At 32.5% G+C, this 24,832-nt stretch overlaps 3 protein-coding genes across 3 annotated transcripts; 2 read left to right on the top strand and 1 right to left on the bottom strand.

Annotated features, from left to right (window-relative positions):
• Positions 1–7,125: 7,125 nt before the first annotated feature.
• Positions 7,126–8,637, top strand: LOC146922345 (zinc finger protein GIS3-like). The gene has a single exon (XM_085715334.1). It carries the CDS (start codon positions 7,397–7,399, stop codon positions 8,192–8,194), a length of 798 nt encoding a protein of 265 aa, XP_085571460.1. The 5' UTR covers positions 7,126–7,396; the 3' UTR covers positions 8,195–8,637.
• Positions 8,638–14,561: 5,924 nt separating this feature from the next.
• On the top strand, positions 14,562–18,298 carry LOC146922344 (glycosyltransferase BC10-like). The gene is made up of 2 exons (XM_085715333.1): positions 14,562–15,914; positions 17,418–18,298. Exons 1-2 carry the CDS (start codon positions 15,375–15,377, stop codon positions 18,051–18,053), a joined length of 1,176 nt encoding a protein of 391 aa, XP_085571459.1. The 5' UTR covers positions 14,562–15,374; the 3' UTR covers positions 18,054–18,298.
• Positions 18,299–18,654: 356 nt separating this feature from the next.
• On the bottom strand, positions 18,655–22,735 carry LOC146922343 (putative leucine-rich repeat receptor-like protein kinase At1g68400). The gene is made up of 2 exons (XM_085715332.1): positions 21,376–22,735; positions 18,655–19,550 (listed from the first exon to the last, which is right to left on the bottom strand). Exons 1-2 carry the CDS (start codon positions 22,667–22,669, stop codon positions 18,928–18,930), a joined length of 1,917 nt encoding a protein of 638 aa, XP_085571458.1. The 5' UTR covers positions 22,670–22,735; the 3' UTR covers positions 18,655–18,927.
• Between the last annotated feature and the right edge of the window lie 2,097 nt (positions 22,736–24,832).

Here is a 24,832-nt window from a genome sequence, read left to right as displayed (position 1 = left end):
TCATTCTATCCTAATTAAATAAGTGATTTCACTTATTTTCTCGTTTTCTTTCGTTTGTTTTTGTGATTTCGCCGTCTCTTAACGATCGTTTGTTTTGATTTCCCGTCTTTGTGCGGTGTGTTTTTGATTTCCCGTCTTAGTGCGGTGTTTATTTGATTCGAGGTTGAAAGATTAGCTTTGAGCAAGTGCGGTCCGATCAATGACAATGACTTTGGCGTCGTCAACGTTGCGGATCCGGAGACATGAGTATTCGGAGACTTGAATATAATCATATTAGTCATATTTGTAGGCATAGATACTTTGCCGTTTTATGCCGTTAACATGGATCTTGTGAGTTTGTTCACAGATTCATCCTTTTTGTTTTTAGCGAATTTGGATTTGTATTGTATTGATGTACTCTATCAATTTGAATGAATGAATATCGTTTATTTTTGTCAAAAAAAAAAAAAAACTAAAGATACATATCAATAAAAACAACCAAATAGTATAAGATATCCAATCGTAAAAAAAAAACCAAATATATATATATATATATATATATATATATATATATATATATATATATATATATATATGGTTATGTTACAAGCCACCCTTTGATGGTGTCTTTTATCAAGTCACACCTCAAGGTGTGATTTTCACTTTTTAGTTATAACTTTGATAAAAGACACCTTCATAAAAAGTAGTTGGTGTCTTTTAACAAATGCTCATAGAGTAACTTGATAAAAGACACCTTCATAAAAGGTGTCTTCTATCATATATATATATATATGAGGTTTGCTAGGATACACCCACTAGTTTTTATTAAGGTGTGTTTTAGCAAAGATATAACTAAAAAGTTGTTAAATACACCTTAAGGTGAATGTTGCTAAAACACACCTTCTAAAATAAGTGGGTGTATGTTAGCAACTCCTATAGGCATTTGCTAGGATACACCCACTTATTTTTTAGAAGGTGTGTTTTAGCAAGTTATAACTAAAAAGTAGTTAAATACACCTTAAGGTGTAGCTTGCTAAAACACTCCCACATAAAAACTAGTGGGTGTGTTCTAGCAAATCTATATATATATATATATATATATATATATATGGGTTATGATAGAAGACACCTTTTGTGAAGGTGTCTTTTATCAAGTTACTCTATGAGCATTTGTTAAAAGACACCAACTACTTTTTATGAAGGTGTCTTTTATCAAAGTTATAACTAAAAAGTGAAAATCACACCTTGAGGTGTGACTTGATAAAAGACACCACACTACTTTTTATGAAGGTGTCTTGTAACATAACCCTATATATATATATATATATATATATATATATATATATATATATATATATATATATATATATATATATGGGTTATGATAGAAGACACCTTTTGTGAAGGTGTCTTTTATCAAGTTACTCTATGAGCATTTGTTAAAAGACACCAACTACTTTTTATGAAGGTGTCTTTTATCAAAGCTTATAACTAAAAAGTGAAAATCACACCTTGAAAGGTGTGAACGATAAAAGACACCACACTACTTTTTATGAAGGTGTCTTGTAACATAACCCTATATATATATAAGAGAGGCTTGATTCAACTTTATCAAAATGTATAACCCAATGGCGAGAATGACACTTGGAATTTAAGTTCCATCAGCGAACAACCTAACCACATCTATAGAAGTGGATCATTTGTAACATATTATAAACGAAAATGTTAACAAATATCTTAAGACATCGTTTAAGAAATAAATAATAATAATTTTTGAATAAAAAAATATTGTAACCACGACTTCAACAATTTAACTTGTATTTTTAAGATTAAATTTCATTTTATTTACTCCTTAAACAATGTTCCGAAAACACTTGTTGGTCTAACCTTATTTTAAAGGGCCATTTATGGAAGCCATGTATACTCAAAGGGTGAAGCCAAAAAATAGTACTACAAGCTATTGGTTGGCCACCATTGGTCCCAACCACGTTTATATGACAATGTGAATTTAATATGCAATGTTTTCTTCTGTGTGTGAGTGTGGGGTTGACTCCTTGGGACTAAAGTGGCCCAACCTCTGTTTTCTTACCTTCCCAATTAAAACGCCAAGAGTGTTGAGAAAGACCCAAAGAGCAAAATCATTGGATCCACACAATAAATCAAAAAGGTTGTTAGGTTTGGCATAGTACATTAAATCTTTTTTACTTTTTATAAACTCATTGAATGGAGATCCTAATGTGGATTCATAAATCTACATGCATTATCGATAGGCTAATGCTAACATGTGCCTCAATGGCACATATTAAGGAATTTAAATAGAAATAATGGCCTTAAAAGTTGTGCGTTCAACCTTAGTCGATTTTTTAAAGTCAAAATTTTGATGTTTTCTATGAAAAACTTCTAATTTTGGATTCGCTTAACTTGTGCCATAAGGGCACAAGATAACAAGACCCTTATCAATATACTCCTCCGGTCCTATTTATAAGAGAAATTTAGGTCAACAAAAATGAATGTATTTGGTCCAATTTTTTAACCAGGATACATTAACTTTTGTTGACCAAAATTTCTCTTATAAATGTGACCGAGGAAAGTAGTAGCCTCCGGACACCGGTAACCCCATGTTTCTATAGGATTTCATCATTGGTACCCATATGGAAAGATTCATCAAATGACATTTATAACCATATATATTCTCATTCATGCACCATGTTCACACAAAATTGACTAGGAACTTTAAAAATCACTCAAGAAGGAAATGAAAAAGCAGAATTTAAGGTTTATTTTTCTCCCACAAAATGATAGGACGAAATGAGTAACAAGGAATGATAAAGAAAACCCCAAACACCCATTCATATGATTAAATACATTGACCTTTTATTATTTACCATATCAAAGTACATAATAGCTAGCCCATTAATCCAATAGATCACTTAGAGATTATGGTAATGATGATTAATTATCATAGTATAACGGTGGAAAAGGAACATAAGCTTTCACTACAAAGATATCAACATAGTAGGGATGTACAATATTTTTTTCAATTAAACCATCAAATTAGTCTCTATCTTTGTAAGTCATTCTAAAATTAGTATCGACTCTATTAATATTTCAAACTAGTTCTTGTCTTTGTCAAAAGTTTCTCAATTAGATCCATATATTTATGTTTTTGTCACATGACGAGAAACCTAAGTAAAACTTTTGATAGAAACAATGATTAATTTAAAATATTAATAAAGTCAAAGATTAATTTGAGAATGACTTACAAAGATAGTGACGATCACATTTTGATGGTTTGCTCATACTTTTTCTTACATGGGAAAATTTGACTAATTAGGAGGGGATGTTGAACCGATACACAGATGAGAAAGAAAGTAGGGCCACATTAGGAGTTGTGAGAAAGACTTAAGAATTGATGAGGGAATTTTTATTACTATAAAATAAAAATAATGAATCTATTAAGCCATTATGAGTATGATTATTATGCTTTTTAAGTGGGAGATTACAAAGCAGAAAAAAGCTCTAATCTCACTCTCTAGGATCTCGTAGTTAGTAAGATTCGCTCAGATCTCTCCCAAAGATATAAAACGAAATACTATAGAAATATATATTTCAACGTCAATCACGCAAACATCCCAAACAATTATTCATCATCACAAGTGGGGACCCAAACCATGAGTTTTGTAATAAACACCCACCTGAACGTTACTATATTTATTTATATGTCCCCCATGTCATAACACTTTCAAAAACATGCCAACTGTTTTTTATCTAACTTGTTTTGATGGAAAAACATGCCAACTGTGAAGTGTAGTACACTAGTAATATTAACAAAAATTAATGTGTGTGTGACCATTTCGTTTTTGCATGCAGCAATATATTGATTTAGTCCTCACAGCCTATAGGAAAAAAAACCTAAGACAATCTAAATTTACTATAGGTTCAAAATTATCTTATACATCATCACCTATAGGTAAAAAAATACTAAGACAATGTAAATTTATTGATGAACACTCTGATATTCAAAGTTTTTTTGGGTATAAACTCATAATTAAATTTTTTTATATTTAATTATTTTAAAAAGAGTTTATATTTTAAAAATTAAATTTCTTTATTCACACTGACAATATTTATGAAATTATTACCATGGTGAGAAGCTATGAGATATGTGTGAAAAGAAGAGGGAGATCGAGAGTAGTAGTGTGAAACATGCGTATCTAAAATGAGATATGAATGGTGAATATGATGTTGACACCTGGGCCATGAAGCAGTGATTAGTGGGTATTCGATTGGAGTGTTATTTATCTCCTTACTAGTTTACGATCTTGGATGCTATCATACTTAAAAACCGTCCTTCTTCTACGATCCTCTTTCTCAATCACTTTCTTTCCTTGTGGCCTTCTTTGACTTTCTCTACACGTATGCAAACATTGATAGGCAATAATGTCGGCTTCCAAGATTGTGCCAAAAGAAAAATTGATGTAGAGGACCCAAAAATGGAATGAAAAAAAGATTAATAAAAAAATTAAAATACTTCAATATTCTTTAAGGTTGAATATGTTTTTAGAAAATATAAATATTATTCACCTAATTAAACATAAGATACTCTCTCAAAAAAAAAAACATAAGATACGATATGTGAGCTACTCATTGAAATGTCGTAGATGAAACTCTAAGAATATAAGAGCGTGGAGCTAGAGGATGAGTAGCTCACATCACTTATACATACAAGACGTGTGACCAATCAATGAGGTTAGGATACACATTGCTACGCACAACGGTTATGAGGTAGAAGAACTCTCACACCGTATTGCTCCTATCTCCTATAATATGTCATAACTTTGTATCTATAATTTTGGTATTAAATATTTCAATAGAGGCTTCATTCAAACACCGTACACATCAAAGTTTGAGTTGAGCTAGATTATTGTTTCGAAAATGTTTAGAAAATAATTTTATACATTGTCATTCATAAAAAATGTTCCGGGACCGGTCGAGAAGACCAACCTCACGTTGACACGTGGCCAAGCTTCCACCGCCTCAAGACTCCACACTTAAGGGAGCACGCCGGCTCGCGTGCACCGTTCCACACAGAGCGCGCCTTCGCGCAAGGATCACCCTACACGTGTCCCGCTCCGTCCCTAATCACACACCCGAAGACGGTTATGGCCAACGCACGCCTATATAAGGGTGAACTTGCTTCACCCTCAAGGTACACATCACTTTTCACAACATTTTTTAGACACTCTTTCACAATTCCATTACCGACTTAAGCGTCGGAGTGCTAACATGCCCGCATCCACCTTTCGTTCCACCGCGAAGACTCATCGCCGCCTTGCCGAAAGCCGTTACCGTCACACCGGAGCATTCTCTCGCCACCGTTGCTACTCAACCTGTTCTCGGCGGACGGATAAAAAAAATCTAAGTCATATAATAAAAAAAACAATGTAAATCACATTATGATGTCACTTTGATATGTTAATTTCTAAAATTTCTCAACAAACATCTAATTGATAAAATTTGATTTGATAAAATTTGATTTGATAAAATTTGAGAGAAAATTTGGTCATCTACTACCGTTTTGCCCGTCCGGAAAGATTAAAATCTCAGCTTGCATGTGGAGACACTGGGCTAAAAAAAATGTATAATAAAATAAGGTTACATGGAATTTATGGTTAAACTTATTTAAATGTGACTAATATATCTAATAAAGTTTCTGATCGGTGATCTTGTTCTATGTTGAAAAGCATCAAAACACGCAAGTTTAATTTCATATAAAATCAATTAATACTTTTCTAACCTAATTGTTTAGAGAATCCCTTACTTTCTGAGTCTTGGTTGGACATTCCAATTAAACAGCGAGCATTTGATGGGTTAATTGTGATGATGAACAAAAGGAGGAGAATGAGTCCAAAATTTGATTATTAAATTTTGAACGAATTAATTACTCCACTGATTTAGTGGGTTTGATAATGCTATATATAATCCATCAAGCTAAGTTAATTGGTTGAGACTTTGGTAGTTTCCATTCAAACCTGCAGGTACATGCATGATATATAATCAAATGTATAATATATATACTTGTGCCTTGTACGTATATGTGGAAGCAGAAAAAAATAGAATGTTAACATGGGTCTGTTACAACGCCAATCATTTTATACATAGATTTTTCAACCCGTCCCACACTCCCATCACATGCATCACATTCTTGCTTTTGTTACAATAATACTAGCACTTTTATTTTATAATTCAACATATTAGTAAGAGAGAACAGGATATGCCAATCGAGATCAATATCCACCGTTTGTTCTACGATATAAGTAATTTGAATTAATGATAAACGAATTATACATATAATTTTTTTGATATTATAAAAATTATGATTTACACTATAAAATTATTATTAATTAATGGTATATGAAAAATTATACAAATTGAAATTAATTAAGAAATAGTTAGAGATATAAAATAAAATTAAGAAATAGTTAAAGAAATAAAATAAAACAAGACAATATTTTTTTTGGTAGTGTAAAAATAAGACAATATGAAGTAATGAAAACAATTGCGTTTATTTAAGATTATATAATTTTAAGGTGATGAATTGTAGTTTCACTAGTGTAATTAGTCGTTTATTTATGATTATAGAATGTTCAAAGATGCCAAGATCCTTATAAATAGTATTTATATTTAAAAATATTATTTAATTTTAGAAGTGTTAAATACAATTCTTCTTTAAAAAAAAGTGTTAAATACAATTCCTCTTTTATACACTCTAATCACTATTTTATTAAATAAGATTATTTTATCCTACATAAAAGTGGTGAGATTCATTTTGATTTAATCCAATAATAATTATCGAAAAAAGAGTGTACTTGTAAAACTTCTCTACTCAAAATGAAACATAATAAGTTAACAACTATCAAAATCTATCTAGCTAGTAGCTAGCTATTTCCAAACTATTGATTAATCCAATAATTGAAACAGTTATGAAGAAAGCCACCTGTCAAATTTAAAGTATATATAGAGAAAAAGAATAAACAATGGAAATAAATAAAAGTGGAGTGTTAGATCAAAGACAAGTGCAATCCATATGGGTCCCTTATTAGGGTGTTCTAGGTTCGTGTTCCATATTTTCACACACTTCACTTCTCATTGGGATGTCCGCTCAAACGCCTACTTCTCTTTCTCACAAAAACACTCTTTTTCAGTCTCTATTTCAATTTTCATCATACATATTTTACCCTTTCTTTTTTGTTTTTTCTTTTTTCCTTAAAAATTCCATGTATAAATAGAAATAAACCCAACACATACAACACCACCTTAACATCAAACAAACCTATTCCGACCCCTACAAAACTTATCTCCTCTTCATTCACTACCTTATCTTATTCATTCTTAAACACACAAAAACCACACTCTCATGGAAGATCAAATCCACAACAACACAAAAAGAATAAACACAAATTCAAATTCAACAACGTGCTTAAAACTCTTTGGTTTCAGTGTTCAAGAAGAAAACGAAGACTCATCACCACCACCACGACCACCACCACCACCACTTGAAGACGGTACAGGAAATACTTCACCGTCTGGTTCAACGGAGTCCGTCAGCGGAGACGGTGGAGCTTCAAGTATAAACCCTACCTCCGGTGACCGGAAATACGAGTGTCAATATTGTTGTCGAGAATTCGCAAACTCTCAAGCCCTAGGTGGACACCAAAACGCACACAAAAAAGAGCGCCAACAACTCAAACGAGCACAGTTACAAGCTTCACGAAACGCTGCCGTTTCGTTCGTTCGAAACCCGATTATCTCCGCCTTTGCTCCGCCGCATCATCTGCTTTCTTCGCCGGGACAGGTTATGATGCCTACTGCTCCTCCGTCATGGGTCTACATGCCACCACGTGCTCAACCACCTCCTTTCCATGTCTCAGTTTCACACGGTTGTGCTTTTCCATCGCAAAACAACAGTAACAACGGTAACAGTTATAGTATTATAACGAGTGCAAGATCTACGAGTGCAGGTGTGTTACCGTGTGTTAGCGGTGTAGGGAATTCTTCACCCACATTGTCAACTATGGGCTCACAAATGCAGAGCCTGGCCCAGTTTGGGAAACTTGATGGGCCATCTTTGAGTAGGTTCTCGAAAGGAGATGTGGGGCCCAACTTTGATGAAGGATTTGGTTTAAATTTGCATCTTAGCCTAGCCCCGCCGTGATCGATCAACTTAGTTCAGCTCGGCTCTTATTCAGTAGATCTATTCAAGATGGACTCGGATTTGAAGATTCATGCAGTAAATAATCTCGATCGTTAATTTGAGATCAAATGATCTGGATTGTACTATTAAATTGATCTCGTCGATTGATTTAGATATAATAGTACGCAATGTGGAGTCCATTTCCATTTAAAAGTGAGTGAACATGTACCATATGATGTAGCCATCTCTAGTTTCTAGCTTCATGAGCCGTTTAGGAGGGTAGCATGTTTAGTTGCTAGTATCTCAACTTCACATCTTGTACATTTTTCTTCTTCTTCTTCACGTACATTTATTTGTTGATTTTTCCCTCTCAAAGTGTTGATTAATTTCACTTGGTACGGATAGTAATTAATTTGCTCAAGGACCACATACTTGTACACTAATTTTCTTTTACTTTTTCTCACTATTATTGATATTTTGCAGATTACTTATCTCTACTTATCTGTTCAAACTTTCAATTTTTATTTGAAAAACTATTATTTTTTATCACGTGTTTTTTTATTTTTATTTTCAAAGCTATATATATCACCATATTTACAAGTGAAGAAATAATAAACGCTAGATATCATCAAATCACATTAAATCCTAGCATTATTTCATGAAAAATTGTTCAAATTTTTGTCACGATAGTTTCAAATTATTTCATGTTTATGTCCAAATCCTAGCATTATTTTGAATTTGGATACATGCAAGGATCTTATGTCTTTTTTATATAAGCATCGCTTTTGTAGTTGCGTGGTGGAGTTGGAGTTGAAGGAAAAGGAGATCAGGTGTTTGAGTCCCACCACTCTCAGCATAAAACTTAATAGGAAAATGCTATTTATCTAGAAAAATAAAGCGCTAATTTTTCAGGCAACGTGTAAGCGAGTTTTAATTGCATTTATTTATTTGTCCACTTCCTATTTTTCACCACACCTCCTTGAATTGTGGCAAATAGTGCATTGTGATTGGTTGCTTTTTATTCTTGAAGAATTCTTGATGCTTTTTTTTAGAGATATAGCATTGCTCAACTTAATAATACTAACATTTTGTAGTTTCTAAAAATGAAATTCACTTTTTATTTTATTTTATTTTATCAAATTCGACATTGTATCACTTCAATTAATTTCAATATGGAATGCAGTACCTATTTGTCATAAAAAGTACTACTTATTCATAATTAAGGAAGTTGGTTATGTATAATTGATTTCACATCATGTTCGATGTTTAACTGCCAACAATGTTGAATGATGCCTAATTTACAACAATTTTCTACCAGCTAGTTCTTTTTTCCCCACTAAAATCAGTTCACAACTGTTCTGGTTGGTAGAATATTTAGCACAAATAATACTTTGAAAATGGGATGGCCGTTGTTCAATTTTTCATCGGGATTTTTACAACGTATATAGTTTCCTAGACTCTTTACCGGTGCTATCACACGGGTCTATTAGAGTTGAATACTCATTTTCTAGCAATTGATATTTATTTGCTATAAACATGTTAAACTATACTTTATGACATTTATATTATGTGAAACATAAAACAATCAAATATAATAGCATGGAACACAATGAATCTATCAAAACCTTAACTACTATAATAGAAATTTCATACATTTTAATTAGTAATTATCTACCGAACATTATGAAATACTTCTTTACAAACTACTTTTGATGTTACAAATGAAGACTATTATTTTTGAACAAGTGATTTTTAAATTGTTATTAACATGTATGCCATTTATATTACATTTGCAATAAGACAATCAAATATAATGGTATGAAACAAAATTAATTTCTCACAACTTTCACTAATATAATGGAAATCTTAAATATTTTAGTAATCAATTATCTTTTTTTTTTTGAAAGATTAATCAATTATCTTGTTACACTCATTCTTTGAAAGTTGGCTTCTAGTATACAACTATACCAACTCCATTAAGTTTATCCCTGCTGATAGATAGACACCACTTCCTAACACACTGCTTTTGTTAGAGCCTTCATTTATGTAAGCGTTAAATACATATTTTTAATTCCTATAATAAAATCATGAGTTTTTAAATTTAGTTACTGTAAAATTTTAATGCTAATTTTAGTCCTTCATAATATTGTAGTTTGTAAGAATAATCCTTATCTTAGAAATATTTTTACGAAAAATGAATACGTTTAGTCCTCCAAAATAGTCCCTATAAAATGTAAGGACTGAAAATAAATAAATTTTTTGTAAAGACTAAACTTAAAAGCTAGTAATTTTATACGGACTAAAAACACATTTAACCCTTATCCTAAATGAGGTCAAAAAATGTCAGACTTAATACACCAAAATTGAAACGCTTAACATGGAAGCCCCCTGATATGGACCCAAAAATAAGGGTCCATTGGTGAACTATCATTTACCGTTCCATATTTCTACATCTTCAGGCAGCTTCAGTCACAATACTCTATTCAACTCCAAAATAAGTTTTCCACCTACACATGCACAAATAGTGAGCTTCCAGAATAAATTAAAGGCAGTTTATTTACATGGATTATATATAATCCAAATGCCAAATGATGCTAGTAAATACTAAATTGCCGCATCAAAATTTCAAGCTTGTATGAACAAAAGTTAATCTAACCACATTGACCGTTGAAAAAGTTTATTGACATATTGAAATAACTTCTATATGTCATGGAACTCTACAATGTGCACACTGAAAACACATCAAATACTCTAGTAGGGAAGGAAAGCCTCTTTGTTCCCATCAACGTATCTAAAGTCCAGCTGATTACATCAATGCAGCCGGAAAGAAAAACAAAAACAGAAAAATGAATAAACTTACTGAGCCAATCCATAATTAAAAGGGTAAAAATAAAATCATGTGATTTACAAATCATGAAAAGTGTCGACCAAAATTGTCAACTTTGAATATGTCATGAAAAGTGTCTCCTGGATTTATAGCGCACACTAAATTGTAGCAATTCCATCTTGCCCAAAGAAGTCCAAGCAGCAAACATCACTAAACAAAAAAAATGTAAGACTGATTGAAAAAAGCAAAATAAGAAAAATTATATTTTACATTACATTAATGTTAATTTAGTCAAGTTTGATTTTTCCCTTACAACCAAAATCAAATAAATAAAAGCAAAACATATAACTCAAAATGTTGAGAGAAATTAACATTTCAAAAAACTAATCCAATCATGAATAATAACCAAAATTATTCAACATGTCATAGGAAGGAAATTGAACAATCACGGTATGATAGCCTCCAGCTAGCAAATAAAAATTACAATTCATGACATTAAGTATACATGAGACATAACATAAGCTTGATTACACACAATTATCAACAAAGGGAGTTTTGAATACTAATTCATATAAATTATGAGACATATATGCTTCCATTAAATTTAAGTGTCAAAGTGAACACATCAAGGCATCCATTATCAATAATGATTGTCATTGATATGAGAATAATAGAATATCATGATATTTTTAATAAGAACCAGATTGTAAAGACTTTTTGCAGTGGAATATCTATGTAATTGAATCTTTATTATAGTAGGAGTGATATTAAAAGTAGGGTCATACAGTCTTGGTAAACCCTAGAGGGAGGTGGTGAAGCTTACATTCTTCAGGTCATCATGAACTTTGCTTAATCAAAAATTAATCTAAGTTTGTAAATTTACGTGGAGGCAAAAAACGCAAATAAAGAAGACATAAAAGGAAAGGTAAACATAAATTTGGGATCAGAAACCAAAAAAGAATAGGATTTTTAATTTAATTGAGGGTTTAGAATGATCAAAGAAGAAAAGTGAGGAGGAATTACTCAACGCCTAAAGGGATGAATGGATGATGTCAGTCAATGTGGATGGATCAATGGAGCTTACGGAAGAGTGGAGGTTGTCCGCTAGATAGTAGCCTAAGATTAATTACTAGATGTACTCTCAGGTCCCTCATACTCCCTTCTTATTTCTATAATTCAACTAAACACCAAGTCTAGTAAATAACATATATGTATTATTCTATAACAACAACAACAACAAGAAGAATGAATCCTATCAAAATTATTTATAGAGATAGTAACGCGGGATGTTATAAATTTCCTTTGAATTATGGGGAGATAATGTACAACCGAAGGAATTAGAGGGAGGCGTGCTAGTTCAAGATGTTGAATTGGCTACCTGGACCAAGAAAAATTAAAATGAAGGTATGTTGTTCAAAAAACCCATCCATTACGTGATTAGACATCTTAAGCATCTATTTATCCAGTAATGATAACTGAACATAAATTTTTTGACACAGTACAGACACCAGGGATAATTTTGACATTTCAACATTAAAAAAGGGTGGTAGTTTTGTAAATCCCAATGTATCATCTTCTTTCTCCCTTCCGAGCGTCTTCTCTTCTCTCTCAGACCACCCACCCACTTCTCTCTCTTCACTTTTCTCCCTCGTCGTTGAATCATCGAACCACTGTCGCACCACCGTACTCTGATCTTCTCGCCTCCACCATCATGCCATTCTCACCACCATCGTCACACCGCTATCACAACCACCTCATCACGCCGTCCCCACCACCATCTTCTCTAGATCCTTCATCGCCATCACCACATCATCTGTAACCGCTGTTTCCCTTCATCGTTCTCAACCGCCGTTTCAAGATCTGTGTGACAACAAGGTTTGCAAGGTCGATCTTGTTTTCAATCAAAGACGATAGTTGTCGAAGAAACAAGTTTATGGTGATTCATCGATGCTGTCAACTGATCGTCGTCGTCGGTCATCTCATTGATGGATACGGCGACAAAGGTGATCGGAATGGGTGGATTTTGTTTAGATCTGCCATTGTTGAAGACAAAAAATGCTTGTTTTGACTGAGAAATGAGAGAGTGAGATCACAACGGATTTCCAGGAAATGAAGGGAAAGAAAAAAAATAAAAATAAAATTGTGTATTAATGAACAATGTATACGTATAGGGTCTCTGTATTGTGTTAAGAAATTAGTGTCCAGATATCATTTCTGTCATTTATCAATGCTTAAGTCAATGGAAAATTGTTTAGCCGACTATTTGTTGATGGGGGTGTAGTCGAAAATAGGGTCGTTCACAGAGTTTTACGAGCGCTTGCGTAATATGAGAAAATGACCCCTTATATTACTTCATAAACTTTTTTTAGCTCATTGTTGTGAATTTATTAGCTCTTCATTTTGTTTTATTTTCCCTGCTTTTCACTACCAAATAATTTTTTTTAAGCAACATCTGAAAATAAATCAAATACATTATAGACACCAAAACAAAATAAAATATTGTGGAAAAAAACAATGGCACTTGCGAAATGATCAAGAATGTGTCTCGAATCGGTTTCATGATCTTGAATGCGTCTTGCATGATCTTACAATCTTTTCACTCAATTCAAGAAAGTTGACATTACAATATTGATATAATTTATTTTTTTTGAATCTTAGAAAGACAAGATTAAGATTAATTTCTTAGTCTCATTTTCAACTAAAATATAATGCTGTGTATATAGGGAGGGTGTATATAGAAATCTTTGTGTTATACGAGGGTATATATAACAAATCTCGCCAAAAGGAACTAAAACATTAACAGACTTGAGCCCATCACTCCATCATGTAAATATTTTGGGCCTTTCAACAAACTTTGCTATATAAACCCCAATAAACCAAATATTTCTATATACATCCCCCTTCATAAAAAATTAGGGCCCCCTAACGGCATGGGCCCTAGGCCGTCGCACTCCCGACCTATGCCTAGGGCCTGTCCTGGTCGAAAATGTTATGTCGCTTACAACTCTGAAGAAGCTAGGTAAAAACATGAAAGACTTGATCCCTACTAGCATGAAAATGGCTAGCTTCATGGGTGCGTCATCAAATGCTATGGGAGTTCTATTAGCCAATGTGGTAGTGGGTCGAAAGGAATTGAGATATGCTTTCTTTGTCATTGACGACAAGCCTTCATACTCTTTAATCTTCGATAGAGACCGGATACATGTGAACGTGTTCCCTCTACACTTCACCAAAGACTCATGTTTTGGATAGACGATAAGGTCAAAATAGTAGAATCTAATAATTTTACTTTCTCAATAGAGGTTTAAATGTTTGAATTTTTCTTCTATTCGCCTTTACCTAAGTCTTATCAACGTTCTTGGCGAATATGAATGAGTGACAATGGAGGCCTAGAATCTCACTAATGAAAATTTCCTCAAGACTCAGTCTTCTCCTATTAAGTTTCCTTCCTATGACCAACACGTGTATGATTATTTTCAACCCGGTGAGGTTTGATTGTTAGAATGTCATGCCTTCATCCTTTTTTTTTTTTTTTTGACAAGTCATCTCATCATGCTGAAAAGTCATTAATCCCACTAATACGTGTTCTCAAAAACTCATTGAAAAATATCTTTAACTCATTAATTAATCAACAAAGCAATAGTCGTGAAAATCACTTTCATAGGCCTGGTCTCTCTGGTGGCCACATACACGTAAGTTGGTCTTCCACGACTCATTCTCACAATCTCGCCATCATTGACTTGTAATTTCAAAATAACGTGGAAATTCCACCAGATAATACCTACAAAAATGTGCATCTTTTTTCAAACTTTAAAATTTAATGACTCTCATTAGTAGCTATGTGTAGCATAGCATGTAGTGTTACACTCTTTTTAGAACTTATTTATTTAATCACCTTTTTCCAAAACAAGCAAATAAGAATTCTATGTTGGCAACTTATATCCTTTGATACAAGTTGCCATAAGATTTTTTTTTTAAGTGAGCATTAAAGAGAGGCAGAAAAAGAGAGACTCAAATTCTCCAATTCATCAACCTTCAAAGCCGCCAGTTTTCAAAACGTTACTACCCCTTTTCGGTGATCCTTTATTTCATTCAATAAAAACGTTATAGTTTCAATTTTATGACTATTTACACCTTTTCATTATAACATGTTGAAAATTTTTCATTCATAACTTAACTTGAAAGCACTTTAAGAGTTGTTTCAAAAGCCAATAAACATTCTTATACCAAACGTATTCCTATAATCATTCATTAGCCTTTGTTAACAAGAAAACTCTCTCAAACCTTTTTAAGATATTCTTATTCCACATATATCCTACTAAAACAAAAAAATCCATCTTTTCATTTTTCTTCTTTAGATTAGATTTCAAAAACATGAAGAACTCAAATAATCAACAATCATCATTAAACACTATTTCAAGAAATTTCAATTCTCATCTTCATCTTATTCGTTTCCTCACTTACCTTCTCCTTCTAGCATGTGGTGTAACACTTGGAATCATCATCAGTTTCTATCTGAAAAGCTTAAATTTTAATCTTCATTTCACTCAATTATCACAAAAAACAACGCTTTTACCGTTACGCCAACCAATAGTATTCGATTCCAGTCTCAATGGTAGTCATGAAGGATTGAAGAAATTTATTGAGCCATCTCAAGTTGTACATGATTTAAGCGACGAAGAATTGTTATGGAGAGCTTCATTGACTCCTAAGATAGATGAATATCCTTTCGATCGAGTTCCGAAGGTGGCGTTTTTGTTCTTGGTAAGGGGTCCTGTGCCTTTGGCACCACTGTGGGAGAAGTTCTTCAAAGGGCATAAAGGGTATTACTCAATTTACGTGCACTCGAATCCATCTTACAATGGTTCTGAAGTGGAGAGTCCTGTGTTTCATGGCAGGAGAATTCCCAGTAAGGTTAGTGAATTTTTTTTATCTTGATATGGTTAACTTATGAATGAAAATTGTCATTGGTTTAATGAAGATTAAGATTGCTTAGTAGAAAATCAAAGAACAAATAAAGTAAGGGCATAACTAAGATCAAGTTTTTTACAATTTTATTACCATGTTTTCAAATCAAACAATTCTATGTGGATAGATAATATTTTCATTGAAAGAGTATACACATGTTTTAAATATGGTTGATAATTTAATGATAATTATATAAAAATTTGATTAAATTTGTGTGCCTAAGTAAATTGAATTAAGAGGAAAAGGGGAGAATTAAATGAAGCAGAGCAGAGGGAGACAAATAGAGCTTTATGTCCTATAATAATTAAAAAATATTGAATGTAACCAGGTGAGTTAGTACCGGAAACACTTTCAATATGAAGTGTCGGTGTTTATTCAAAAAAATATGAAGTGTCGGTGTGACATGTACGTTTTAAGTTGGCCATGATCGATTGAGACCATAACTACCTTAACTAAGTGCCAATTTTTTTTAATCTTGCCAAAAGAAAAGATATAAAAAACTTTTTGAGGGGGAGAGGCCACCGAAGTAGCTTACAACTGGACTTCTCATATGTCGCTCATGTGTTATACTATTGGCACACCCCTCACAAACCACCCAACCAACCATGACCGTAGTATGGAAGAGGATAGTTTTCAGTTTGAATATCAGCTTATTATTAAAAAAAATGTCTGTATATAGCATTTCATGGTTCCTCCAAAAAGAGGACACATGTTAGTTTGCACAAAAAATTAAGCAGATAAACGAGCCAGTATTCCATAGTCAAAATACTATTAGCACACTCACAAACTAGCAAAATGTAGAATTAATTTTTTTATTATTTTTTAAATAATTGAAAGAATAAAGGTTGAATTGATATTTTGTAAGTGTGCCTAAAAGATTTATACATGGTTTTGTGACTTTACAAGAATAATCCCAGATAAATTGCCATTTGCCACCTCATAGATTATAGTCTTCAACTAGGTAGGTCATGAGGACCAAAATTAAGGCACAGTATTAACTGAGGATATGTAGCTGGTGGAAGTTTGGTGAAACATTACTAATAAATTCATTATTTGATATTTCCTAATTAGTTATCAATGCTATGCTCCATCTAAATTCCTACCACCTATTAATGAAATTCTAGTGTTGTGTAGGGAGGGACCAATATGTAGAGTCTAAAGAGTGTTATGCAACCACGAAATGTGTAAAAATAACTAAATGGATTAGTAAATTTCATTCACTGCCATTTTGAATTAAGCTTTCAATGAAACAGACCAGAGATAGAAAATGCAGGGGAAAAATCTATAGAACTTAACCCAATTAGTGATCATGAGAAAATTAATTTCCTTTATGGTTTATTGTATACTTGTTTCAAATCTTAATTTTTAGGAAATTGCTAATAAATAGACTTCTAGTTCCATCAATTTGTTTCAAAATGTAATCATAACCTTTCATCTGATATAATGCAGAAAGTAGAATGGGGAAAATTCAACATGATTGAAGCCGAACGTCGCCTGCTAGCAAACGCGCTTCTCGATTTCTCAAACCAACGATTCGTTCTCATATCAGAATCATGCATACCACTCTTCAACTTCTCAACAGTCTACTCTTATTTAATGAACTCAACAAAAAGCTACGTCATGGCTTACGACCAGGCAAGTTCAGTTGGACGCGGACGGTATAAAATTAAAATGTCCCCTACGATCAAACTCGGACAATGGAGAAAAGGGTCACAATGGTTTGAAATGGACAGAAATCTTGCGTTAGAAGTAATATCAGACCGAACATATTACCCGGTTTTCAGAAAATATTGCAATGGTTCATGTTATGCTGATGAGCATTATTTGCCAACTTTTGTTAGCATTAAGTTTTGGAAGAGCAATACAAATAGAAGTTTGACTTGGGTTGACTGGTCAAAGGGTGGACCACACCCAGTTAAATATGTGAGACCAGAGGTTACTTGTGAGTTTTTGGAGAATTTGAGGAATCAAACATGTAAGTATAATGGAAATAGCACAAATGTTTGTTATTTGTTTGCTAGGAAATTCTTGCCTACTTCATTGTCAAGGCTCATGAGGTTTGCTCCAAAGGTCATGCACTTATAAACTCATTCTTCATAGTTTAGTAATTACATAGTTTAGTAATTACCAGTTGCAACTATATAAATTATTTAATTCATTCTTTTTTATGTAGGTAGTTTTTTTATTTTTCTTCTATATAGACAGATAAACTCATTCTTCAATAATCATATAGTCCACTTACTTCATGGACTTGATGTGTTATTTTAATAGGTTTTCCATATATTTGTAATTTAAGATCCACATCAAAGGTATATTATTTAATTTTTTGATAGGTGTATTAGTGAACGAATTTAATTAATAAATAAAGGAAAGTTGGTCGACATAAAGTAAACCAAATTACATTTAGGTCCTTCTTCCACACTTTTATATGGTCCAAAATAGCATCTACAAACATGCTTTAATTTAGAAAAAGCCATTCAGATTACGTCAACCAAATGAAATAAAGAAGTGCTTCTCTAAATCTTCACCAACTCTATAAAGGCACGATATTATACTTATAAGTCATATCAACATGTATGTCACGTTGCTTTACTTGGCATAATTCATTGCCCGAAATTTTATCATACATCAATATAGCACTAAGGTAAAATATTAGATAAGATCTTTTTCTTTTTAGAGAAAAATGTTAGACAAAAAAGGAACATAGTTCCGTAATATAAATATTTTGGATGCTTATGCAAAGGCATTGCAATCAAATTTCGGCCACAATGGCCACATTTGTCTGGATTTCATTACAATATAAAGATTTGCAACATAGCCACGACTCTAATGTAAAACTATAGTACATGAAATAAAATTAAGTGACATGTAACATTTCAAAAACAAAAATAGACTAATAATAATTTGGTTTATTTACTTAAACTACTTAGTAATAATCCTTGATGAAATTTTGATAAGATTAGTTAATAGCACCTCCACATGTATCTTCAGACATTGAAGGTGAGTCAGAAACCGAGCCGTGACACGTGGACACATCACACAACTCCTCAATCTTCTTAACCACATGGCTCATCTTAGGCCGTTGATCAGGTACAGTCACAGTACACGTCATCGCAATCTTCAACAATGCCACCATCTCCTCCTCAGCATCCTTATACCTCATCAGCTCAAGATCAAACACCTCAGCAGTCCATTCCTCCCTAACAACTGACTGGACCCACTTTGGAAGCTCAATCCCTGCTCCGTCATCTACGGCGGAGGAGGGGCACTTCCCTGTTAGTATCTCCATTAGTAAAACTCCAAAGGCGTAGACATCAGATTTCTGGGAGTATTTTCGACCGTCTGATGATGTTTCTGGAGCACGGTAGCCGTTCGATCTTGTTTTTGATGGGAGGGTAAAAATGGAGAGTCCAAAATCTGCCACGTGGGTGTTTCCAGAGACGTTGATGAGGATATTGGTGGATTTGATGTTACCATGGGTGAGATTGTTGTTGTGAATGAATGCTATACCTTGTGCTGTTTGGGTTGCTATCTTTAGTCTTGTGGTCCAGTCAAGTGGGGTTCGTCCGGGTCCTCGGTTACCTGTCGTAAATATAACAATTAAGTCATCAAGGTTCCATTTTAATAAAGTGGACGATTTCTTTAGGAGATGTTATTAGCAATGAAAATATAAGTATTTAAAGACATCAAAACATTTAATTAAATCTACACATTCTTCAATTTTAATGTTCCTTAAGTTATTTTAATATGAGGTAATCTTATTCCATACATATAGAATATTGAATGCTGATATTTTCTTAATCCAAATTCAAATGATTCAACATGTTATAAGAGTTTAACTTTTCTATTAGATCAAATATTGATTGGTTTACATATTTTGTTATAGAAAAGTTTGAAATAAATCTAAAAATGCCTATTAATTAAAATGGTCTTACCAACAATAAATTGATCCAAATGATAATGGAATGTGGGTATTTTAAGTAAGTGGTTTGGAGTTCAATCACGATTCTTGTGTATGAAAATAATCTGATTAGAAAGGGAGAACTCTCCTTGTGTGAGGATTTATCACTTCTAAACGACCATACAAACTTTATATAGATAACATGATAAAAAAATGTCATAGTGGATACAAGGTTTACTTTATGATTGTATGGAGAAATTAAGAAATGGAGTGATGAGAGGTCAAAAGGAACCCTCAGCAAAATACTAAAACTTATTTTATAAAATCATGTTTATCCAATTTTCAATCAATATCTATCTCTCTCAATCCTTTTAAAAAAAAATCTATCTCTCTCAACATTTCAACCCACCATTTTTTATAAGAAATGGTAACATGTCAACTTGCCATTATAAGTATTGAACATTTTGTATTACAAGGTAGGGCCTGTTAATCTGTTTTATTTTGCCCTTTTTGTTTACATTCAAATATTCTAATTTCCGTGTCCTAATAGTGTAAACACAAAGCCAAAGTTGGTTCTGAAAAACAACAAAAAAGCAAAAGCAAAATATATAAAAAGACAATGTTTATTCTTTGTCTTTTCTTTTTACAAAAGAAAAGAATCAAATTCAGTTGGTTGAACAGTCTGTGAATAGTACAATAGTAGTAGTTCCTATTCTCTGATAATGCAGCATCTGCAGACTTCACAATTCTTTGATATGTATCAATTGGTGACACAAATTAAGGATGGAAGGATCGATAGGGACTCATAGTTGATATTGTTGTGCTACAAACAGAACAGTTATTATGATCACATGGTCCAACTTCAAATAATCAAAGGTGGTCCCCTATGTATGTATGGGTCTCTTGCTAACTAGTCACTACACCATCATTATAGAATAATTAGGTGAGATTGTTAGGTATTTTCAATTTTGCTTAGGTTTGTTTGGTTGTAAGGAAAAGGCAAGAAGAAGATGGATTTTAAGGTAGAAAATCAAAAACCAGTCATTAGGGTCATTGACTTTTATAACTAGCCTCACTCACTATGTACTAATTGGCAATCAAACAAGCAATGTTTTAAATATTGGACCGCATTACGTAATGTGGCCGGCCACAATATTGCAATTTTGGAGCGTGTTTTATGATGCGGCCACAATATTGCAGTTACTGGTCACAATACTGAAATTGTGGACTGTGGAGTATATTTCATGATATGGCCACAATATTGTAGTTGCGGTTGCATTGCAACCGAATTCTGCACGCAACCGCATCAGCCTGCAATAGTACATTATGATTGTAAATCACAAAAATATCTTTGCATACGGCAGCAATATAATAGATGCAACCACTGCATTGAACGGCATCATACTACAATAAACTTCATGGCAACTACTAAGAAAAATAAAATTTGAAATGAAGCAAAAGAATTTTATCCAAAAAAAAAATCAAGAGAAAGAAAAGAAATCTTACCATGAAGAAGCCAAAACAAGCTACCATTAACCATGTAATCAAAGACAAGCAATTTTTCATCCCTTGCAAAATAATAAGCCTTCAAGCTAACAATGTTGGAGTGTCTTAACTTTCCAAGAACTTCCATTCTCTGCTCGAACTCTTTCTTCCCACTAATATTAATCTCCTTCAACCTCTTCACAGCTACAACACTTCCATCATCAAGAACAGCTTTATAGACAGTTCCTAAGGTACCCTTCCCCAACATTTCCGCCGAAGCACGAAGCAAATCCTCTAGCTCAAACCTCTTGACTCCTTCAAAAAACACCATTTTATTACCTTTCTCCAACCCTTGTTGTCCAATATAAACCATCTTTTGATTTTCACCTTCTACATTCTTCGAATTCGATTCTCCTTGTTTTCTTTCCTTGGTCTTGTTAGCATGGTTTCGCCAGAAGTAGCAGTAGAGAAGCAATGAAACAACGGCGAGTACTAATACATCGCCAAGGATAATGGTGATTAAAACCAAAGTCCCCATTCTTGGACCTCCATTTCTATGAGTCTTGTTTCTCGACATTATACTCGAAGAAGTTGGAACCAAAGACGAAGCAAGGGCAGGAACGTCTTTACATTTTTGCAATGGAGCACCACATAAAGACGGGTTTTGAGCAAAAGATGAATCAGAAAAACCCGAAAGTAATTCAGGTATTCTACCAGAGAGATTGTTACCAGAGACATTGAAGTCTTGGAGATAAGAGAGGTTTATATTTGGAATGTGTCCATTGATTTGGTTTCCATCGAGTTTGAGAGTGAGGAGGCTAGACAAATTGTTCACAGTCACCGGAATCTCACCAGAGAGATTGTTATGAGCGAGATCAAGCCGGTAGAGACGGGTTAACGAGGTTAAACTTTCCGGGAACTCACCGGAGAAATTGTTGTATGAGAGGAAGAGAAGTCTTAGTGAAGTGAGGTTGGAGAGATTTGGAATGGGACCGTTGAAACGGTTGCGTTTAAGGCTGAGTACACGGAGCTGAGTGAGAGACGTTAATGGTTCCATGGAGCCGTGGAGGTCGAGGTTTTCGAGGACGAGGCGGGAGACACGGTTTCTGAGACAGGAAACACCGTACCATGTGCATAGGTTTGTGGTGATGTTCCATGTGGTGAGTTTGTTGGATGTGTCGGTGGTTGTTTTGAATGCAAGTAGTGGATGGAAATCTGGGTTTTTTGTGGCGTGAGTGAAGAGGAGGAAGTGGAAGAAGGTTAGTGTGAAGATGGTTGTGTGTAGAATGGAAGGAGAAGGTGGTTGTTGTGCCATTGTTGGAGTGAGTGAGAGTTAGGGAAAAGAATAGTAGGATTTAGGAACTAGGAGACGAAATAGAGTGTTGAAACTTGTGCGGTTGGTTTTGTTAAATTTCTTGTTCATACATACCCCACATTGAGATTTTGTTTTTAGGCTTAAATGCACTTTTGGCCATACATGTTTCAAATAGTTGAAAAAAATAGATATTTTGACCCCTATGTTTTGTTTCTCTTTTGATTTCTTGATTTTGACCAAATCGGCAAGCCTTGTCGTGGCGTCTGCGCGTGTGTAATTAATTAATTAAAAAAATAAAAAATCAAAAAAATCAATTTTTAAATAAAATAAATGAAAAAAATAATAAAAAATTCTGGAAAAATGAAAAATAATAAAAAAAATAGAAAAAAATAAAAAAAATTCCAGATTTTAAATTAAATAAATGAAAAAAAATTTAGAAAATCAATTTTTAAATTAAATAAATGAAAAAAAGAATAATAAAAAATTAAAAAATAATGAAAAAAATTCGAAAAAAATAATGTCAAATTTTCCAGATTTTTTAAAAAATTCGAAAAAAATACGGAATTTTTTTAAAAAATCCGGAAAATTTGACATTATTTTTTTCGAAATTTTTTTTTCAAATTTTTTCCGAATCTTTTACGAATTTTCTAATGTTGAAAATTTGACATTCTAAAGGCGCAAGGAAACGAAAAAGTAAACACAAAAACACCGACGAGAATACAACTTGGCCACAAATTTGGTACATATTTCTTCTTTAGGGAAATGAATGTTTCCATGACATTACTTTTCCGAATATGTGATTCTTGGAATTGGCCATGAATTTTTGTCAAATTTTTTTCGTTTTTTTAATCATTTTTATTAATATTTTTATTTTTCAAGAATTTATTTCATTTTTTTGTGATATTTTTTCGTTTTTTATTTTTTCATTATTTTTCATTTTTCCAGAATTTAAATATTTTTCCATTATTTTTATTAATATTTTTCCATTAATATTTATTCCATTATTTTTATTAATATTTTTCGAATAAGTGATTCTTGGAATTGTCCGTGAATTTTTTTTCGTTTTTTTAATCATTTTTATTAATATTTTTATTTTTCAAGAATTTATTTCATTTTTTTGGAATATTTTTTCGTTTTTTAAATTTTTTTTATTTTTTCATTATTTTTCATTTTTCCAGAATTTATTTCATTTTTTTGTAATATTTTTTCATTATTTTTTTCGTTTTTTAAAAAATCTGGAAAATTTGACATTGTTTTTTTCTAATTTTTTCATTATTTTTTAATTTTTAATTTTTTATTATTCTTTTTTTCATTTATTTAATTTAAAAATTGATTTTCTGGATTTTTTTTCATTTATTTAATTTAAAATCTGGAAAATTTTTAATTTTTTAATTTTTTTATTATTTTTCATTTTTCCAGAATTTTTTAATATTTTTTTATTACTTTTCATTTTTTCAGAATTTTTTATTATTTTTTTCATTTATTTTATTTAAAAATTGATTTTTTCGATTTTTTATTTTTTTAATTAATTAATTACACACGTGGCATGCCACGTATGCGTTGACTTGGTCAAAATCAGCATATCAAAAGAGAAACAAAACATAGGGGGTCAAAATATCCATTTTTTCTTAGGGGCCAAAATCGCAACTATTTGAAACATAGGGGCCAAAAGTGCATTTAAGCCTTGTTTTTAATTTGACACTGAAATCAAGATTCAATTGGAGTTTTTTCTTAGGCATATATAAATATAAAACTATGTCTCTGGAACACTAGTTAAATCATTTAAATGATTCTTTCAAAAAAAGATGTTAATAGTGCTTTACTCCCTGTAATATATGTCATTTTCGGTTTTCCCTTTGTAAAATATTTTTTTTGAATTTCATCCTTGTAATTTGAAGATTTTTTGGTTTTGGACCTTCATGAAAAATTTCACCACCTGTAATTTGAGCAAATTTAGTTTAACCCCCTTGTAATTTGAGCAAATTTCGGTTTACCCCCCGTTAATTTGAGCAAATTTCGGTTTACCCCCGCCATATCTTCGATTTTGTACGGTCAAAATTCATAAAGGTCCAATACCAAAAATCTTCAAATTACAAGGACGAAATCCAAAAAAATTATTTTACGGGGGTAAAACCGGAAATGACCTATATTACGGGGGTAAAA

The sequence above is a fragment of the Medicago sativa genome, chromosome 5 (assembly GCF_051527215.1).
Source record: "Medicago sativa cultivar Bolivia chromosome 5, Bolivia_mono, whole genome shotgun sequence".
Taxonomy (NCBI): domain Eukaryota; kingdom Viridiplantae; phylum Streptophyta; class Magnoliopsida; order Fabales; family Fabaceae; genus Medicago; species Medicago sativa.
This window is presented reverse-complemented; position numbering and strand designations above follow the sequence as displayed.